The sequence below is a fragment of the Petaurus breviceps genome, unplaced genomic scaffold, assembly GCF_028583685.1.
Source record: "Petaurus breviceps papuanus isolate PSGF00001 unplaced genomic scaffold, PetGlider_PUasm1.0 216, whole genome shotgun sequence".
NCBI lineage: Eukaryota > Metazoa > Chordata > Mammalia > Diprotodontia > Petauridae > Petaurus > Petaurus breviceps.
In genome coordinates this window covers 6,843,882-6,861,392 of record NW_027185867.1, presented here as the reverse complement: position 1 = coordinate 6,861,392, position 17,511 = coordinate 6,843,882, and the positions used below count along the sequence as shown (strand labels likewise).

At 42.3% G+C, this 17,511-nt stretch overlaps 1 protein-coding gene across 1 annotated transcript in view; it reads right to left on the bottom strand.

The window, feature by feature from the left end:
* Window positions 1–17,511, bottom strand: part of CACNA2D4 (calcium voltage-gated channel auxiliary subunit alpha2delta 4) — a 169,991-nt gene that overhangs the window by 34,894 nt on the left and 117,586 nt on the right. Inside the window, exons 27-30 of the mRNA XM_069094324.1 lie at window positions 14,916–14,977; window positions 12,966–12,980; window positions 12,104–12,148; window positions 11,766–11,828 (exon numbers count right to left, since the gene is read on the bottom strand). Of these exons, the coding sequence (XP_068950425.1) occupies window positions 11,766–11,828; window positions 12,104–12,148; window positions 12,966–12,980; window positions 14,916–14,977 (185 nt within the window). The remainder of the gene's footprint in view (window positions 1–11,765; window positions 11,829–12,103; window positions 12,149–12,965; window positions 12,981–14,915; window positions 14,978–17,511) is intronic.

Here is a 17,511-nt window from a genome sequence, read left to right as displayed (position 1 = left end):
AATTTTGTATTAAGGTGCTAGGAAGTAACTACCCCAAAATGTAACTAAACATAAAATGGTAGTAATCATGTGAATATTTTATAGTGCATTATCTCATTTGAGTCTCATAACCCCATGGCATAGGTAATCTGTTTATTAGTCTCATTTTCCAAATGAGGAAACAGGCTAGGAAAGATGAAGTGGTTTATCCAAAATCACCTAGTGGCAAATGGTACTTTGCAACTCCAAATTCAATGTTTTTACACCCTATTACATTTTTCTATTAAAAATATTTATAAAATTTATATAAAATATTTTATATATTTATATTTTATTATAAAATATTTATAGCAGCTCTTTGTGTGGTGGTAAAGAATTGGAAATTGAGAGGATGCCCAGCAACTAGGGAATGGCTAAACAAGTTGTGTTATATGATTGTGATGGAATACTTCTGTGCTATAAAAAATGACAAGCAGATTGATTTTAGAAAAACATGGAAAGACTTGCATGAAGAGTGAAATGGGCAGAATCAAGAGGATGTTGCATATAGTAATAATATTTTTTGAAGAGTTACTGTGAATGCTGAAGTTATTAATATCATCTATGAAGAACCTATGAAGGAAGGTTCTATCCACCTCCAGAGAAAGAATTTATATCTGAAAGTATATGTCTATATCAAATGTTGGCTTCTCTCATGTGGTCTTGGAAGGAGGAAGGAAGACCACTCAGAACTCAAAATTTAACAAAAATATTGTTTTAAAGTCTTGATTTATAGAATTTTTTAAAGTTTAGTTTTAATATATGTGTTTTATTTTTACATTTCCTTCATTTCAAAATGTATTTTCTCTACCCATTCAGGTACCTAACTATCCCTCATGACAAGGAAGAAAAAAAAGAAAGGAAAAAATCAGTTCATTGAAACTAACAAACATGGAAACCTCTTTCTGTGAGTCTGCCAAAATGCAATGCTCTATACCCATAGGTACCTCTTCAAAGAAGGGACATTATATACTTCTCTACTTCATAAACTACAACTTTGAAATTTGGGATACATTAAAGAGAAAAGCAAATAGGTTGTGTTCCTCCAAGAAAGCTAGAAAAGGAAAACTGGAAAGTATCACTTTGTCATTGCTTCTTCAGCACTGTCCAATATAGAGACCCTATCTTTGTGGTGTATTTCAGTCACTAGAAAGGTACATCCTGTGACAGTTAAGGGACCTTCCACCACAATCTTCATGAGGTATCTTGCAAGACTAATTCCTTATTCCATGGTCACATATAACCTTCTAACTACTAATTCTATAAAAAATAAGTTACTTAGATAGCAGATAGGTATATCCTGGTTACCAGAAAGCCTATATTGTAAATGAATAAATTATCTTTGTAGTTTTTGCATTTCTCAAGTGCTTGATTAGGGTGTATCACGTTCTTCAAAGTTGACCCACAAAGTAAACAGATAAAAATTTTTTTCTAACTGCAAAACTGATGCCCTTGGGCAGTGAGAAGCCCAGACTTGAAATAGCCAGCTGGCCAGCGGGCCAAAACCTCATTATAACAGCTAATATAACATATCTAACATACATCTATTGCCACTAGGGTTTTTTGGGGGAGGGGGTATGGACCTGTAATTTCATTGATATGTGGAGCTCTCTTTGCTAAAGCATGTTAGTAACTATTCTGCAATTTATAATAGTATATGAAAAGTTACTTGGGGCACTCAAAGGGTAAATCATTCATCCAGGGTCATACAGGATTCGTACATATGAATCAGACAAAGAACCCAGTACTTCCCAACTCCAAAGCCAACTCTCTCCACTAGCTTATGCTGAATCTGACAATAGTGCATCTATTATTTCATTAATGTAGATACTCCCTTCACTAGTACATATAGCGACCGCTCATTGTCTTCAAAGAATAACAGTATCTCAATTTGTTGGAATCTCAGAGATGATCTAGTGGGATCTATACTTGAACAAGAATCATCTCTACAATAGCCCCAACAAGTAGTTATCTAGCTTCTGCTTGAGGCAACCTATTCTATAATTGAACACATAATATTAGATTTTTCCTTATGTTGACTCAAAATTTGCCTCTATAAGTTTTAGCCTTGGTTCTAATGATTCTGCCTTTGAAGATAGAGCCAAATGAACAGTGAGCTTGGAGTCAGGACAAACAAGGGGTGATTTTTTACTCATGGGTAAAGTCTTCCATCGAGGATCTGCCTGAAGCACTGGATGTTTGTTTTCCTTTGATTCTTTTAATATCCTTTGGGTACCGGTATGTCCAGGCTATCCATTCATCCTCCTTCCCTATTACTAGGTGACTAGCATACTTCCTCTTATAGACATACATGCCCTTGATGAGTCACTTTCCTCATCCATGAAATGAGAGATCTAAGATCTTTTTCAACTCTAGATTTAATGATTTCATGCCATTTCTGCATTCAGGTCATCATTGGCAGTAGTCTTTGTCCTGCTTAGACCTACTCTGATACATTGTTCTTTGGGTTATCCAAAAGGCACTAAAATAAAATACAAAAAAGGTGGCATTTTTCTTATCACAAGGGATCCAAAAGGTCCCAGAGAAGGCTCTATTATTGGGAGCTTCCATATAGGTCTATGCCAGAAGGACCCAGGGAAAGGGGCTCATCATGTTACCCTCAATCCTCTATTCAGTTGAAGATGACCTTTTAAGTGGATTAGATAAAAAGGACCCTAGAGTATATTTACATGTGGCATTTATTTAGTCTAAAACAAGGTAGCCAGGATTTGGGATAGTTCTGGGGCAAGAAGGGGGGATCACATCAGGATGTCTGCCAGAGGCTCTACACAAACAACCAGAGGCTGGGAGCAGATGGATAAGAAGAAAGAAGTCAAAGCTGATTAGCATTTTTGCTGTCCCACTGCCTAATTCCCTTTAGGCCCCGAGGATGGATTAATTTGCATGCCTATGCTAGGCTGCTTCTCTTTAATAGGTTGTGGTGAAGCCCACGTCTGTCTCTCTTTTAGGGAAGAAGGGTATCCTGATGTGGCTCAGAGAAGCCAGTGTTCCATTCCTCCCTGATCCAAGGATAGGTTTAGGTCAGATATCCTAATTTTATTCCATTCCACATTTGCAAACTAAACTCCCTTACCTGGTATGAAAATAAGTGTCCTTGGGTACAAGGAAGGGACAGGGTGAGAGAGGAAGTGAATAGCAGTTCAGTGCAAACCCATCACCACTCTTAGAAAGATTACTCAAGTAATACCAGTGATAGTTTAGTTTTTTGGTAGTCCTCATTTCTGATAATACTACTCAAACTTCATTGAAGCCATGATTTCATCAAAGTGTACACTCTGTTGGTAGAGACTTCTCATATTGTAAAATTTTTCATATTCATTTTTTCCCCAACACACCGGAAGCCTTTCTCTAAGTCTCTTAACATTTTGTGAGTACCAGTTGTGTGTCCATCTGCTAACCCTTGGTCTCACCACCTAATTGGGCCACCTCCTTTTCCATTAATACATATCTTCAATGATGTCTTTTATGCTAATTCTTGCTCCAATGATCACATTATATGCTACAACCTGCTACACATCCATCATGTGTCTCCATTGCTTTTTGAGTCATCCACAATTTTACTTCTTTTGTGATGGTGATATGACATGATTTATAGGAAAATACTGGTGTTAAAAAGCTAGACCTTAACTACATCTACAGGCACTCAAAAGAGATAAACCTAGTAGCCCACAGAGGAAAAATAAAGTAGATGTAAAATATATACTGTCCAGATTAAGATAGGAAATTGGACAGACTTTTAGTTACTTAGGTACAGATATCCTGGACAAATAAAAGAGAATAGGTTGGATTGCATTTGGGAAATTTTTCAGGACTTTTAATGATCCCAAGCTGCTCTCTCACATAAATGAATAATAATAATAATACTAGCTTACATTTCTGTAATACTTTAAAGCTTATGATATGTTTTTCCTACAACAAACTTGTGAGGTAGACAGTATAACAATTGTCTCCACTTTATAGAAAAAAACTGAGCCCAAAGTGATACAGCTAGTGAGTGAGCTAATGCCATATAAATGAACCAATCCTCTGCCTAAGAAGGTAGCAGGTGTGGCTAATATGTGTGACAAGGTTAAGAAAAAATGCTGGAGACAGTTGACTAGAGATGCAGAATGAGATGCACATTTAAACGCAGCCAGGGTGTTTGTTTTGATGAGCTACACGTTTGTTATAAGGGGAAGCATCTACTGGGGGGAAGGAGGGAGTAGGTTAGTGGGTAGTGATTGGTATGTAAAAAGGAGCATCAATAAAGCTTTTTGTTTTAATGCATGGAGGAAAACAAGTACAAAAGGAAAGGAATATGGAGCTGTTTCATATGCATAGACTTGAAAAACTGACAAGCTCACAGCTTCTCATACAATTTGCTTTCCCTTTATATGTTGAAATGTTTATTGATGATTATTAAGATGATACTGAAAAAGAAAATGTAATTAATTTTTACAAATGTGGGTGGCATTGGGGGAGGCCCTTGGGAAGATATCAGTTCTTAATAAAATTATCTAGAATTGGAGGAGGTGGAAAAAAAGGGAAAGGACAGGGAGCATATGATGCAATGTAGCTGGGGTGGAAGAAGGTCTTTCCCAGGCACCTCGAGTGACAGGAATGACAGCATGAAATGATGAGTGGGAGGAGAAGACACAGAACTGGGGACAAGGTGAGGTAAGGGAAAGAAGGGGGTGGAACAACAAAAACCGGAGCAGCCACAAAGTTAGGCAGCCTAAGGGAGGGAAAGAAGAGTGAAAAAGAACCCTGGATGTGGAGTCAGGGGGCAGGACTGCAATCTAGAATCTTAACTGACTGCAGTCAAGTTACAGCCTCCCTGGTCATCCATTTCCTCCTCTTTAGAAAGGGGGTAGGTAGCCTGTTAGCATTCTTAACGACAGTAACAACTAGTACTTATTCTCTACTTTATAGGGTCGTTATAGGGAATACTTGAATGGAAAGGAGAAAACCTTTGACAGGGGCTCCTCCCCACGGTACAGATCCCCATTCACCTACATTTTCATGTCCTAGGAGTTTCTTGCCCACGTTCTCACATAATCCTCCAGAGAGGATCTCTCTTAACATGCTGGAGGCTTTCCTCTAGAGATTTAGCATTTCACAGAACATACAGACTGTCCACCTTTGCTCTTGCTCAGTACCAGCCCACCTCCTTTTCTGGACATGCATTTCTTGGATGATACTTTTCCATCACTTCTCACAAAGAAGGAAGAGAGCTGGCTGGTATGCATTTGGAAAGATGCATGGCACTTGTAGCCCTCCCAAGCTGCTGTCTGACACAAACATTGAGCACCAGCGTTCTTTAGGAATGTTGGGTGCCACTTTTGCAGAGGAACTATGGAAGAATATAGAGGAGAGGAACCAGGATGAAGTCTTAAAGTTGAGCTGGAATTAGAATTTTTGCTGATTAGGCTATGGTGTGCCCTCCCCACCCACAACCTGGCTCCTTGATTGGCTCGTCAGCACTGGCCTTTACTTTGGAAAGCAGGGAGGCAGACAAAATGGTTAAAGGGGCCTGACAGCTCTGGCCACACTGGGAAGCTCTGATTGAACCCAGGTTCAAAGTAGCACCTGTCACTTCTGTGTCACAGTCACTGCCACTTCCTTTGATTACTCTCTGACCCCTCCTTGCTATGTTGGCTGTATTATACCTGCTCACCCAGCACTGCTGGAACTTGTGTATCCTCTGGGACAAGAGGAAGGTGGACGAGGTGGCAGTGCTGGGATGGCAGAACCTAAAGACAGAATGAGAAATCCGGGTCAAGTCAGCCAGGAAGGCACCAATTTGGGGATCGTGATCCGGTGGCATGTTGGCAACTAGGCAGAGACTCAAAGCCTACAAGAACATGTGAATTAAAGGTCAGGGCAAAACTATGTAAGAATCCAAATGGCAGACCAAAGGCGAGGTACACTGCATATACTGGAGGTTGGGGAAGCACCAAGGGACAGAAATCAGGAAGGAAGATGAGAAACAGGAGAACCCAGGTAACAAAAGACAAGGCAAGTTGGAGGCTAGGAAGAAAGCTAGAAGTCGAAAGGTAAAAGACCCACAAAGGCAAAGGAAACAAACATGAAGCACAAACTTCCCAGGGAAGGAGACCTTGGGGTAGGGATCATCCCCTGCCTCAGTCAAGAAGTTTCTTCTGGGTCGGATTGGGAACCAGTCTCAGGAGAAGCAGGTAAACACCTTACTGGCACAGGGCGCTTGAGGGTGGGATGAAGAAGGAGACAGGAATCAAGGCAGATCTCGGCACCGGGTTCTTCCCACCCTCTCTAGTGTGTCTTTGTCCTCTGGAGCAGTAGCCTTTGCCAAGTGCATCAGCTCCAAGGTGGCAGAGCAGGAAGGAGCTGGACTGTTGAACTTGGAGAAGAGAAGGCTCCAGGAGGATCTTTCTTCAGGTATGTGAAAGGTTGTCACGTGGAAGAAAGATTAGCCTTGTTTTGTTTAACTCCAAGAAGGTGGGACTAAGATCAATGCTGAAGCTGATAAGGAGCCACCATAGAAAAAGCTCCCTGAGCACCAGGACTGTCTGGTACCTCCTGAGGCTCTAGGCTCTGCCTCAGGCATGAGACTGAGGCTGGCGGGGAAGAGAGTGGGGGGAGGTGGGGGGGGTGGATTTCAATCCTGTGACTCCATGAAATAGTCATCATCACTTCTGTTGTGGTTCAGTTGTTTCAGTTGTGTCCAACTCTTCATGACCCCATTTGGGGTATCCTTGGCAAAGATACTTGGAGTAATTCATTATCTCCTTCTCTAGTTCATTTTGCAACTGAGGCAAACAGTTAAGTGACTTGTCCAGGGTCATACAACTCATAAATGTCTGAGGCTGACTCCTGTCCATAATGCTTCCTAGTTGCCCAATTACCACCTACCCACATACAATAGTATTCAGACTGGTTTTCTAGTCATGTCTCTCCTCTGCTAACACACTTTGGACTCCTTAGCATGGCATTCAAGGCCATGTGGAATCTGATATTACCTTTTGTCACACGACTGACTCCTCTCTATGTACATTATACTCCAATAAAGCTGTATGACATGCCTGTTGTCACGTTCTCGCTATGCTCGGAATGTCTCCTCTTCTGCCTGTTAAGTTCATTTCTTCCTCTTATGCTTCTCCTCCATGAAGTTAATTGCCTTTCTCCCTTTGTAGCTCCCACAATACTTTGTTTACCCTCCATGTATGATTTTCCATTATTGGTGCATATTGTCCTGCATTGTCAGCTCTGGGAAGGAAGAGATTATATCTTACCTAACCATTTTTATGTTCCCGCAGTGCTCAACACAGATGCCTGATAAATGTTTGTGGAATTGAACTGAACCTTTACAATTAGGAGGTTGGACAAGGTGATGCTGAAATGTCTCTAAAAGACCATAGGAATTAGGGATGAGCACAGTATAGAGAAAAGACAGCTTGACTCAGAGGTGGAGGACCTAGCTTCCAATCTTGGCTCTCCCACTTACCATCCGAGGTACAAAATGAGAGAGCGGGATAGGGGGCTTCTTTTTCAGCTCTATCCCAAATCAACGAGTATGTGCAAAAGAAGGAAGGAAACAAGCATTTTTATAATGCTATTAGGTGCCAGGTACTGTGCCAAACACTACTAATATCTCATTTGGTCCTCACAGTAACCCCAGGACGTAGTGGTTGTTATTCTCCCCTTTTTATAGTTGGGGAAACTGAGGCAAAAGAGGTTAAGTGACTTGCCCAGGGTCACACAGCTTGTATTTCAGACAGGATTTGAACCCATCTTTCGCTTAGCTGTAACTGTCAAAAATAATATGAATGTCAGCTATTATTCCTTGCTTCTGATTCACCCAATTAGCTACCTGCCAATCTATTCTTACTTCACAAGCAGTATCTGTTTCCTGGCATTACAGAAAAGGTTTATCAGCTTTTGCATTTGACAATGCAGACAGCTGTCTCTCTCAGGGAAGCCATAACTGTTAATTACAGGATCAGTCACAGATGTTGTATCATATGTTAATTGCATTCTTTCCATCACCAGCTGTGCAGCCCCTCTCACCTTCCTCACTACAACCCTTTGGGGGGTAGTTGGCACTGGCATTATCAACCCCCCCTTATATAAGAGGAAACAGGTTCAGAAAAGCAAGGTGATGTGGCCAAGGACAGGAGCTGAGAAGTAGCTGAGCCACCAGAGGTCAGCCATCTAAAAATAGCCCTCATGTTCATTCTGGAGGAGGATGAAGAGGAAGCAGACTCAAAGCCGATTTAATTGTGAAGGCTCAGAGTAGGCCAGGTGACAGAAGGGAACCTGCAATGATACCATATCTACTTTTAATGCTGGCTTTCTAGCAATTAAATAGGATTTGGCAGCCACTGTGAGAAATTTTCAGTGGACAATGAGATGTATCAGGAATAAGGGAACACTGGCAACAGGCAGGCCTAGCAGGCAGCAAGGAAGGAGGAGGAGAGAGCAGAGAAGGTGATGGGAGGTGGAAGTAATGATGATAAAATGAGGATAAAAATGGCAAGAGGTGGAAAGCATGGCGGGGCGGAAAGGAAACATTTCCTTGCTTAATAAACACACTTATTCAGACTGTTCTTTGTTGTTGGTTTTTTTTTTAACCCAACTCCCAAATAAGAATAGGGCAATGATGTAAGAGTGATTGTTATACCAGTAAATATAGGATGTCTAGAAAAGAGTCAAATATCATAGAATCACAAAGTTGGAAGGCACCTAAATGATCATTTACTCCAATCCTCACTCAAAACCACTATCCCCGTCCTCAACAACTATTATCCATCTTCTGTTAAAACACTTCCAGTGACAGAGAACTTACTTTTAGAGACATGTCATTCCAGTTGAGGACAGCTCTCATTGTAAGAGGTTGTCTCCTTAGCTCTAGCTGAAATCTGAAATCCATCTCCCAGGATGTACAAAGGGCTTCACTAGGACAGGGCCCCTGACACCAGAGTGAATTCTGATTTTGCCAAATCAAACCGGGTCCTGTATTTCTCTCTCTGTCCCAGACTGGATTCAAGAGGCTACATCAGGGACATTCAAACCCCTGATATCCAACAATGTTTCAGTTTTTCCCCCATAAGTTTCCTCCACCCATGGAGCTTTATGCTTATTGGAACCTAGAATAATAATGATGAAATTAGCTGCATAATATATACTGCTTTATGGTTTGCAGAGGGCTTAAGTATATCCTTTCATTTGATACTCCCAGCAGTCCTACGAAGTAGCTACTACTACTACAGGCATTGTTAGCCCCATTTTACAGATGAGAAAACTGAGACTGAAAAGAAGTATGTTGTTCAAATTCACCCACCCAGTTAACACGAGGTAGGCTTCCGCTATATCACACTCCTATAAGAAGTCAAAATCAGAATTTTAGGATTTTAAACAGGAAGCAACTTTAGAGATTATCTGATCTAAGCCCTTTGTTTTACAGATGAGAAGACTGAGACTCAGAGGAGCAAAGTGGCTCGATCAAGGTCTCACAGCTACTATGTGGCAGAGCCAGGATTCGAACACAGGATCTTTGATTTTTAAGTATAGAGATTTATCTGCTTCCACATAGCCCCTCTATGAAAGACAGTTCCCATAACAGTCTAAATATTGCTATTTTTTTTTTTTTTTGCTTTTTGGAGGGCAATTGGGGTTAAGTGACTTTCCCAAGGTCACATGGCTAGTAAGTGTTAAGTGTCTGAGGCCAGATTTTAACTCAGGTCCTCCTGACTTCAGGGCTGGTGCTCTACTCACTGTGTCATCTAGCTGCCCCTAAATACTGCTAATTTTTGCTACTACTACTGCTACTACTACTACTACTACTACTAATCTGATTTGAACCTCAAAATAGCCAAGTGAAGTTTATTTATATATGCCTTCTTTGGATTATTATTATTATTATCACCCTCATTTAACTGAGGAAGAAATGATGCTTTTAGCTTGGATCATGGCTTCAGATCTAGAAGGGACCTTAGAGGTGATCTGGTTGACCCCTTCATTTTGTCAGTGAGGAACTGAGGTGGTGATCAGCTCCTACGTACAAAGCAGTGTATCAGCAGTGCCATCCCTAGCTCCTTGCTAGCGAGTAAAAACAATAAACTTAGTTTTCCCTTCACTATTCAGATAGCAGAAAAAGTCACATCACATAACTGGTGATTTTTGTTTAGCTCTGTCACTTCTCAACAGTGAGATTCTGTGTAAGTCACTTAAACTTCCATGAATTTCAGTTTCTTCTATGAAACATCTCTCTCTCTGTCTCTCTTTGTCTCTCTGTCTCTCTCTGGTCTCTGTCTCTGTCTCTCTCTTTCTCTCTGTCTCTGTCTTTCTCCCTCTTCCTCTCCCCTGATTTTTCAACCTGTCCAAAGGAAGCCTGGTAGCTCTCCATTTCCAAGGGCTTGCCATATTCAAGAACTTGTCAGATTCACTTGCAGACACTCAACTGGGTTGACCTACTATAGCTCAGAATTCCAGAACTCAGGGGATTCACCAGCCTCAGCAACCCTCAGTAGAATTTTCTACTACCATGCATGGCCGAAAATAGATCTAGAGATCCATGAGAGTTGAGCCTAAATATCTACACAGGAAAAGCCAAGAGGATGAAGAGATAAAGAGGCAGGTCTGTATCACTGGAAGAAGTACCCACATTAATGAAGTCACAAATCCACTGAGTTATCCAAATATAAAACAAGGATAATGATGCTTGCCTATTCTACCACCCAGGATTATAGCGAGGAAAAGGCTTTGTGAATTCTGAAGAGCAGTTTGAACAAGAGTGATTATTGTTTTCTCTACTCTCACCAAATGGCTTTGTCCCTTGGTGGCAGGTAGATGGTGTTGGATAGGCATCTTTTTTTTGCTTATTTGTTTGTTTGTAAAGGCTTGGGGGGGGGGGAGGGGTAGTGACTTACTAAGAGGATGGTGGGAAGGAGGAGTATAAGATTTGCTGAAAGAAAAGAGATGGCTGAACTAGGTCCAGGGCAGTGGCTGGGGTTTGCTCCCCTGGCATGTTCTTTGCTTTCATGTCTATACTGGGCCATGCCTTCTTCTTCTTTTTTTTTTTTTTTTTGCCTTTTGGAGGGCAATTGGGGTTAAGTAACTTGCCCAAGGTTACACAGCTAGTTTTTTTGTGTTAAGTGTCTGAAGCCAGAACCGAACTTGGGTCCTCCCGACTCTGGAGCCAGCACTTTACTTACTGAGCCACCTAGCTGCCCCCCTGGGCCATGCCTTCTTAAGGAGACCTGAGCATGATAGTCCTCTTTTGGCTAGGTCAGAGCATTAACTCAACCAGCACAAAGTTGATACTTGGTCAAGGCTTTGATTCATGTAAGCAAGTACTTCTCTGCAGTTCTCTCCATGCTAGTCTACCAGAGAATGCACCCAGCAAAGCTCCTTACCCCAGACCTCAACCCAGTTTAGTTTGTGTCCAGAGAATATTTTGATGCTCTGACTTTGTCAGATTCAGTGGTTTTAGAGAATGCAGAGGTTTGAGTCAGCATGGTTGATTAGGTGCAGGGGGTTTACTTTTTTCTTGTGGGTGAATATATGGCTCTCAGTTTAGATCAAATTCCTTCTCCAACCCTGTAGTCCCAGGAAGTGAATTCATATTTTTAGTAATTTCCTAGATCTAGAGTGAACCAGAAGGTAGATTCCTTTGAATATGCAGAAGTTGGTGGAAACTTCCTTTTCCCCCAACCGCCACCCTCTACTTCCCTCCTCCTTCCAGGTTTCTGCTTCTTCCTCCTGCTCACCTCTTCAGACCTCTTGGAGATAAGAATGAAGCCATTGTTGTCTATGACAAAGCAGTCCAAGTCCTGGGGGAGGGAGAAGAAATACACCATGATGGTCAGATTTGGTTAGGAGATTCCTGATTTCCCAATTTCCTTCTGCCCAGGTATGAGTTTGGAGCTGTAGAAAAGCTTTCATCTCATTCCCCTAAACAGTTCTCTAGCACTGGGGTGGAGGTAGGGGTATTCAAAGAGGGAGCTTGGTCTCTTGTGAGGCCTTGGGTCCATGTAACTCATGGCAATTCTGTGATGAGTTCTACTCCTACCCTTTATGATCTGGGGAATTCATGGGAAGAACTCACACTGTCCTGACAGCTCAGTGAGCAGATCCCATCCACTTGGCTGCACTAGAAGAAAAAAAAAAGACATATATGTGCCTGTACTTCTTCAAGTGGTGCACATGTGACATTACTGGGGAAGGACCCTCCCTAGTGAAGTCAGTACAACTCTAGAGGCCTTTTCTTATACCATTCTGGCTTACACCACTCACCTTATACCTGAAAGATAAAAGGCAGTATCTACTCATGAGTCATTTCCAGATACCAGGAAAGACACCTGGCATCAAGGTAACAAATCATGACATGAAACTTGTAGGATTAAGGCACTTGCCCCTTGCTATTCAAGGCTGATGGGGTGAGTATATCTTAGCTAAAATAGACTGTGTCATCTATCCAGCTTCTCTGCCCACCCTTCACATCTTTGACCATTTCCCTATAGCACCAGGGTCTCTTAAACCTTCCCAAAGTGAGGGCTAGAAGCAAACACCTAGAGAATCTTTGGAGCAAATGGAAGAGGAGAAGGAGAAAACTGATGGGAAAAGACACAAGGGCTAGGAAGAAGCTGGAGAGGGAAGGAGGAGGAAGACCTGTTGTTTTGAAGGAAGATGAGAATCATATGAAGGTTGAGGAGAAATAAAAATAGGAAAATAGGTAGACTGATAATGGGGACAAAGGGTGGGGCATATAGATCGATGGAAGGCTAAAGGGAACATTCTTACTGTCACCACTCTTTGGTAAGATACCTGGTTCTCATGCATGGAGATGAACAATTTGTCTTCATGATAGGGCATGTTGGACGTGTTTAAATTAAATGTGGGAAAGATCTGGGGTGTGATGTAAGACAGAAAAGAGGGGAATTCAAAGTCCTTAGTACCCATCTACTTACATCCAAGTTACTTGACTGGGTAAGAGACAAAGGATTCAAGGAAGGCATCAAAGCAGAAGCCAGGATCAGAGAGCCAGAGAGATGGGAGAGTGAAAATTCATTAGAAAATTCAATCCATGGAACTTCTGTCTGAAAATCACTGGTAGAGAATAAAGGTCATTCCAGCACTCAACTATGACAAGAGAAGAACTGAGCTGGGAGAGGGCATAACACTGAACAAAACCCCAAAGTGACCTGTGCCCTCACTGCACAACAGGCTCTCTAGTACTTTTGGAGACAACGATGGTGAGCTTCCAATCAGGATCCTTCCCCTCTCCACTTTGACACTGATTTAGGGGGTACCCGCCTTTCCCCACAACACTGAAGCCCTGGTCTACCCCATCAGTCAGCCTTGGGGTAGACTTGGGCACAGGAGCCAGAGCCAGCTGTCTTTCTCTAAGCCTCAGAGTCTGTCCTAGACCGGGATGTCTATGTATGGCCTGCATTTTCACCAGATTTGGACTCCATTCCTATTAGGTCTCTCATTTCCTCCCAACACGTTACATGAGTATCTCCACTTTTTGTCGTTCAGTTGTATCTGATTCCTCATGACCCCATTTGGGGTTTTCCTAGCAGAGATACTGGGGTGGTTCCTTCGGATCATTTTACAGATGAGGAAACTGAGGCAGAGTTAAGTGACTTGCCCAGAGTCACACAGCTAGGAAGTGTTTGAGGACAGATTTGAACTCAGAGAGTTGAGTCTTCCTGACTCCAGGCCTGGTACTCTATCCACCGCATCACCCAGGTGCCATCTGTACTTAGGAGTGTCTTTCACCATCACTCAGAGCTCATTGACGGAATGAAATAACAGTAAAGTTCTCTGAGGTTTCTAACAGAGACATAGAATTGAAGAATCTCATAGTAGAAAAGGATCTCAGAAGCTGCCTAGTCCAATTCATATCTGAATAGGAAGCCCCTCTCCACCATCTGGGCAAATGGTTACCCCAATTCCTGAAACTTGAGCTTCCTCTTCTCCTCTATTCTATACTTGAAATCCCTCTAACAGCATCCGCCATTCTTTCCTCCTTTGCTCTAGTTTCTGAGAAAGATGTGTCTGCTGAACTTGGCAAAAACACAATTGTAACTGATAGCATTGATCCTGCTTTTCTCTCCACACCTCTGGGAGCGCACTTCTTTGATCATTCCCCCCATCAGCTCCCCACCACCAAAGAGTCAATCTGGCTCCTCCCTTGTTGCCTACAAATAAACCTAGATCTCTCCCACCATCACCTCAGGCTATACCTCCCATTCACAGCCAGACTTCATAGATGCTCATTCTCCTGGCTTCTTTTCCCTTCACCTCCCACGCCTCAACCCCTTGCAATCTGGTTTCTGACTGCCACCATTCCACAGAAACCGCTCTCTCCAAGGTTACCAACAATTTAGCTTAAATGGTCAAATGATGGCATTTTCTTTGTGCTCGTCCTTCTAGGCCTTTCTGCCTTCTCTCCTACCTTTGTCTCCCTCGACTTTCGTGATACTTGTGGGATTTCTTCCTATCTTTCTTATGGCTTCTCAACTTTTTTTTTTGTTGCTAAATATCATCTGAGTCTTGTCCCATAGGTATGGGTATCCCCTAGGATCTTACCTCGGACTTTCTTCTCTTCTCTATAGTATAGTATTCTATACTCTCTTCCTTGGTGCTCTTATGTTCTCTCATGAATTTAATTATCATCTCCTTGCCGATGACTCCCAGACCTATATATCCAGATCTAATCTCTTTCCTGCTCTCCAGCCCTACAATGTCCTGAAGCATCTTAAACTTACATGTCCAAAGGGAGCTCATTATCTTTCTCTTTAAATTCACTCTTTCTAAGCCTTCTTCCTTCTGTTCCCAACCCCATCTCTACTCCTCAAATATTTCTAGCTATTGCTAAACCTGAGTCCAGCCCTTGGGACCACAGTACTTACCTCGTTCACTACTGCCCAGAATTTTCGTTGTAGTAATTCTAGCTTCATTTGCACACCCACCGCTACAGGGACAGCAGGAAGAGGGAGGGAGGACAAGAGGTATAAATGTGTGTGGTTGAAGATTGGGGGCAGGAAAGGGAAGATTGGAGGAAGTTTAGGGTCAGGTAGGACAAAGGAGGATGAGAGAAAAAAAAGAAATGGAAAGTAAGAAAAGGAAGTTAGTGATTCAGAAGGAAATTCTAGGGAAGTTCATATTCCTAGAAGATATTCTGTGAGGAAAAGCTAAGTCAAACTTAAGTAAAAAGTCCAGTTGGTGCTTTTGGGTAGGGAGAAGCAGAAAGCAGAAAGAAGACTTTCAGTCTTCTCCCAGCTGAAAAGAGATGAGGAGGAAATGTTCTTCAAGAAGACAGTTGACAGGGGTGGCTAGGTGGTGCAGTGAATAGAGCACCAGCCCTGGAGTCAGGAGGACCTGAGTTCAAATCCGGTCTCAGACACCTAACACAAAAAAACTAGCTGTGTGACCTTGGGCAAGTCACTTAACCCCAACTGCCCTTCCTTCCCCCCCCCAAAAAAAAGAAAAAAGAAAAAAAGACAGTTGACAAAATTTTAATTAATATGATGTGAATGAATCTTTTCATCACTCTGGCAGCTCCTAACTAAAAGTTAGAATCATGGCACTTCAGAGCTGAAAGGTCTATTACACATCATCTCATATATCCCCCTCCCCCTGAAGTGTACCATTGAAGAAACTGGGGATCCTACAGATTATGTGACATTGTAACTTATCTATTTCTGTTCAAGATGCTCCCATCTTTTCTAGCCACTTAGGTTCACAACCTTGGAACCATCCTCAACTCGTCATGCTATCTCAAACCCCATCACTTTGATAGCTTAAAACTTCACTGAGAATTTTGGGATGCCCTATACAATCATTGCCAATCCCTCATTCTCCACTCATGTGACTCCTATAGTTTAGGACCCTCATCACCTCTCACCTAAACTAGTATAATAGCCTATTAATTAACATAAGAGCAGTCAGGCTTAGGGCTTCTAACTGGAAGCATATCAGCAATATGGTATTTTTTTTTAAAGCAATTGGTGTTAAGTAACTTTTTTTTAAAAAAGCAATTGGGGTTAAGTAACTTGCTCAAGGTTACACAGCCAGTTATTTCTGGGTGTGGTGCTAAGAATCTGAGCCTGGATTTGATCCCCAGGTCATCCCGACACTGGAGCCGGTGCTCTTACTTGCTGAGCCACCTGGCCGCCCCTAATATGGCTGAATCTTATTGCAGCTGGGCAGTCTTCTTTGCCTCAACTATCCTTGGATGATTGGTGGCTAGACCAGATGAAGGAATCCAAGAAATAACATCCCAAAATAAAGGGTGGACTCTCAGAGCTTAATTTCATTCCTTGGAAGGAACTTTACTGTTATAATAGAAGAAGTTGAAGCTGTACAATGGAGAGACACAATAGACCATCACAGATCCTTCATGTGCTGTCCCCTCCACGAAGGCCTTGCATGATGACTTTGGATACTGGGGTTTAAGAAAGCCCTTGAATTACTGAGAAACAAATTTTATTGGTTTAAAATGGTGGCAGACATGAATAAGACGAGTGTAGCTTGTGCTCAATGTATCCAAAGGAAATTCTGTTCATTCATGCCATTGTTGTTCCTCCTTTGTTTTCACAGAGAACCAATGACATCATGAGGTGATGTTTTGACTTGTGTATGAATTGAATTTGAGTAAATCAGAGTAGCACAAAGTCATCAGCCTCACTGTCTCTTTCAGAGTCATTAAGGTTCAGTGGCAGGACAAAAGTCAGGATGACTAATGATGGCCTGGGATGCAATGGATGTCCTTGGCATCTTCTGACTGAGCTCTAAGCACACCACAGTGCCTGCTTCAACCACCTTTCATGGACATTGGATCAAATTGGTCTCATCTGTCCATTTGCAATGTTAATGGAATAGGAAGATCTTCCCCGCCCATTAGTAGGCCTAGGTGACCTGCTTTGAGCTCTGGGCCAGCTCATAGCTATGTCACATGGAGCCCATTGTTGGAGAAGCTTGCCCAACAGAATAACTGAAACAGAGCAGGAAAGGCAGAGCGGAGAGAGTAGGAAGCTGCCTAGGGGAACTTATTTGTAGGGAGGCTAACAGAAAGAATGCTTAAGATGTCGGTGCTCCCTGGATTAGTGATGAGTACCTTTCTAAATCTTACCTCCTGACATCCTGAGAGTGATGTTCCAAAGAAAGATTTTGGTTTTGCCTTTGAGCAGGAGAGCTTATATGCATAGCAGCTGCTATGGGTATCGCATTGGTGTTACACCATTCCACCAGGGGAAGTCTCCACATGCTTGGGGTAGACATCCCTGAGGCCTGTCAGTTATCTTCAACCTGGTTTAGCCCATCTGCCAAGACAATTTTACTGGGGCATAACCACTGTGCATGCCACAGCATCTTGGAGTCACAGGTGAGAGTTGAGTGCCAGTTAGATACCAAAGGTAGATGAACAGGCCTGAAAAGGGCTCATACTAGAGGTGCTAGTCATCTCTTAATCCCCCATGCACCCCATTTTCTGGTATAACCTAAGAT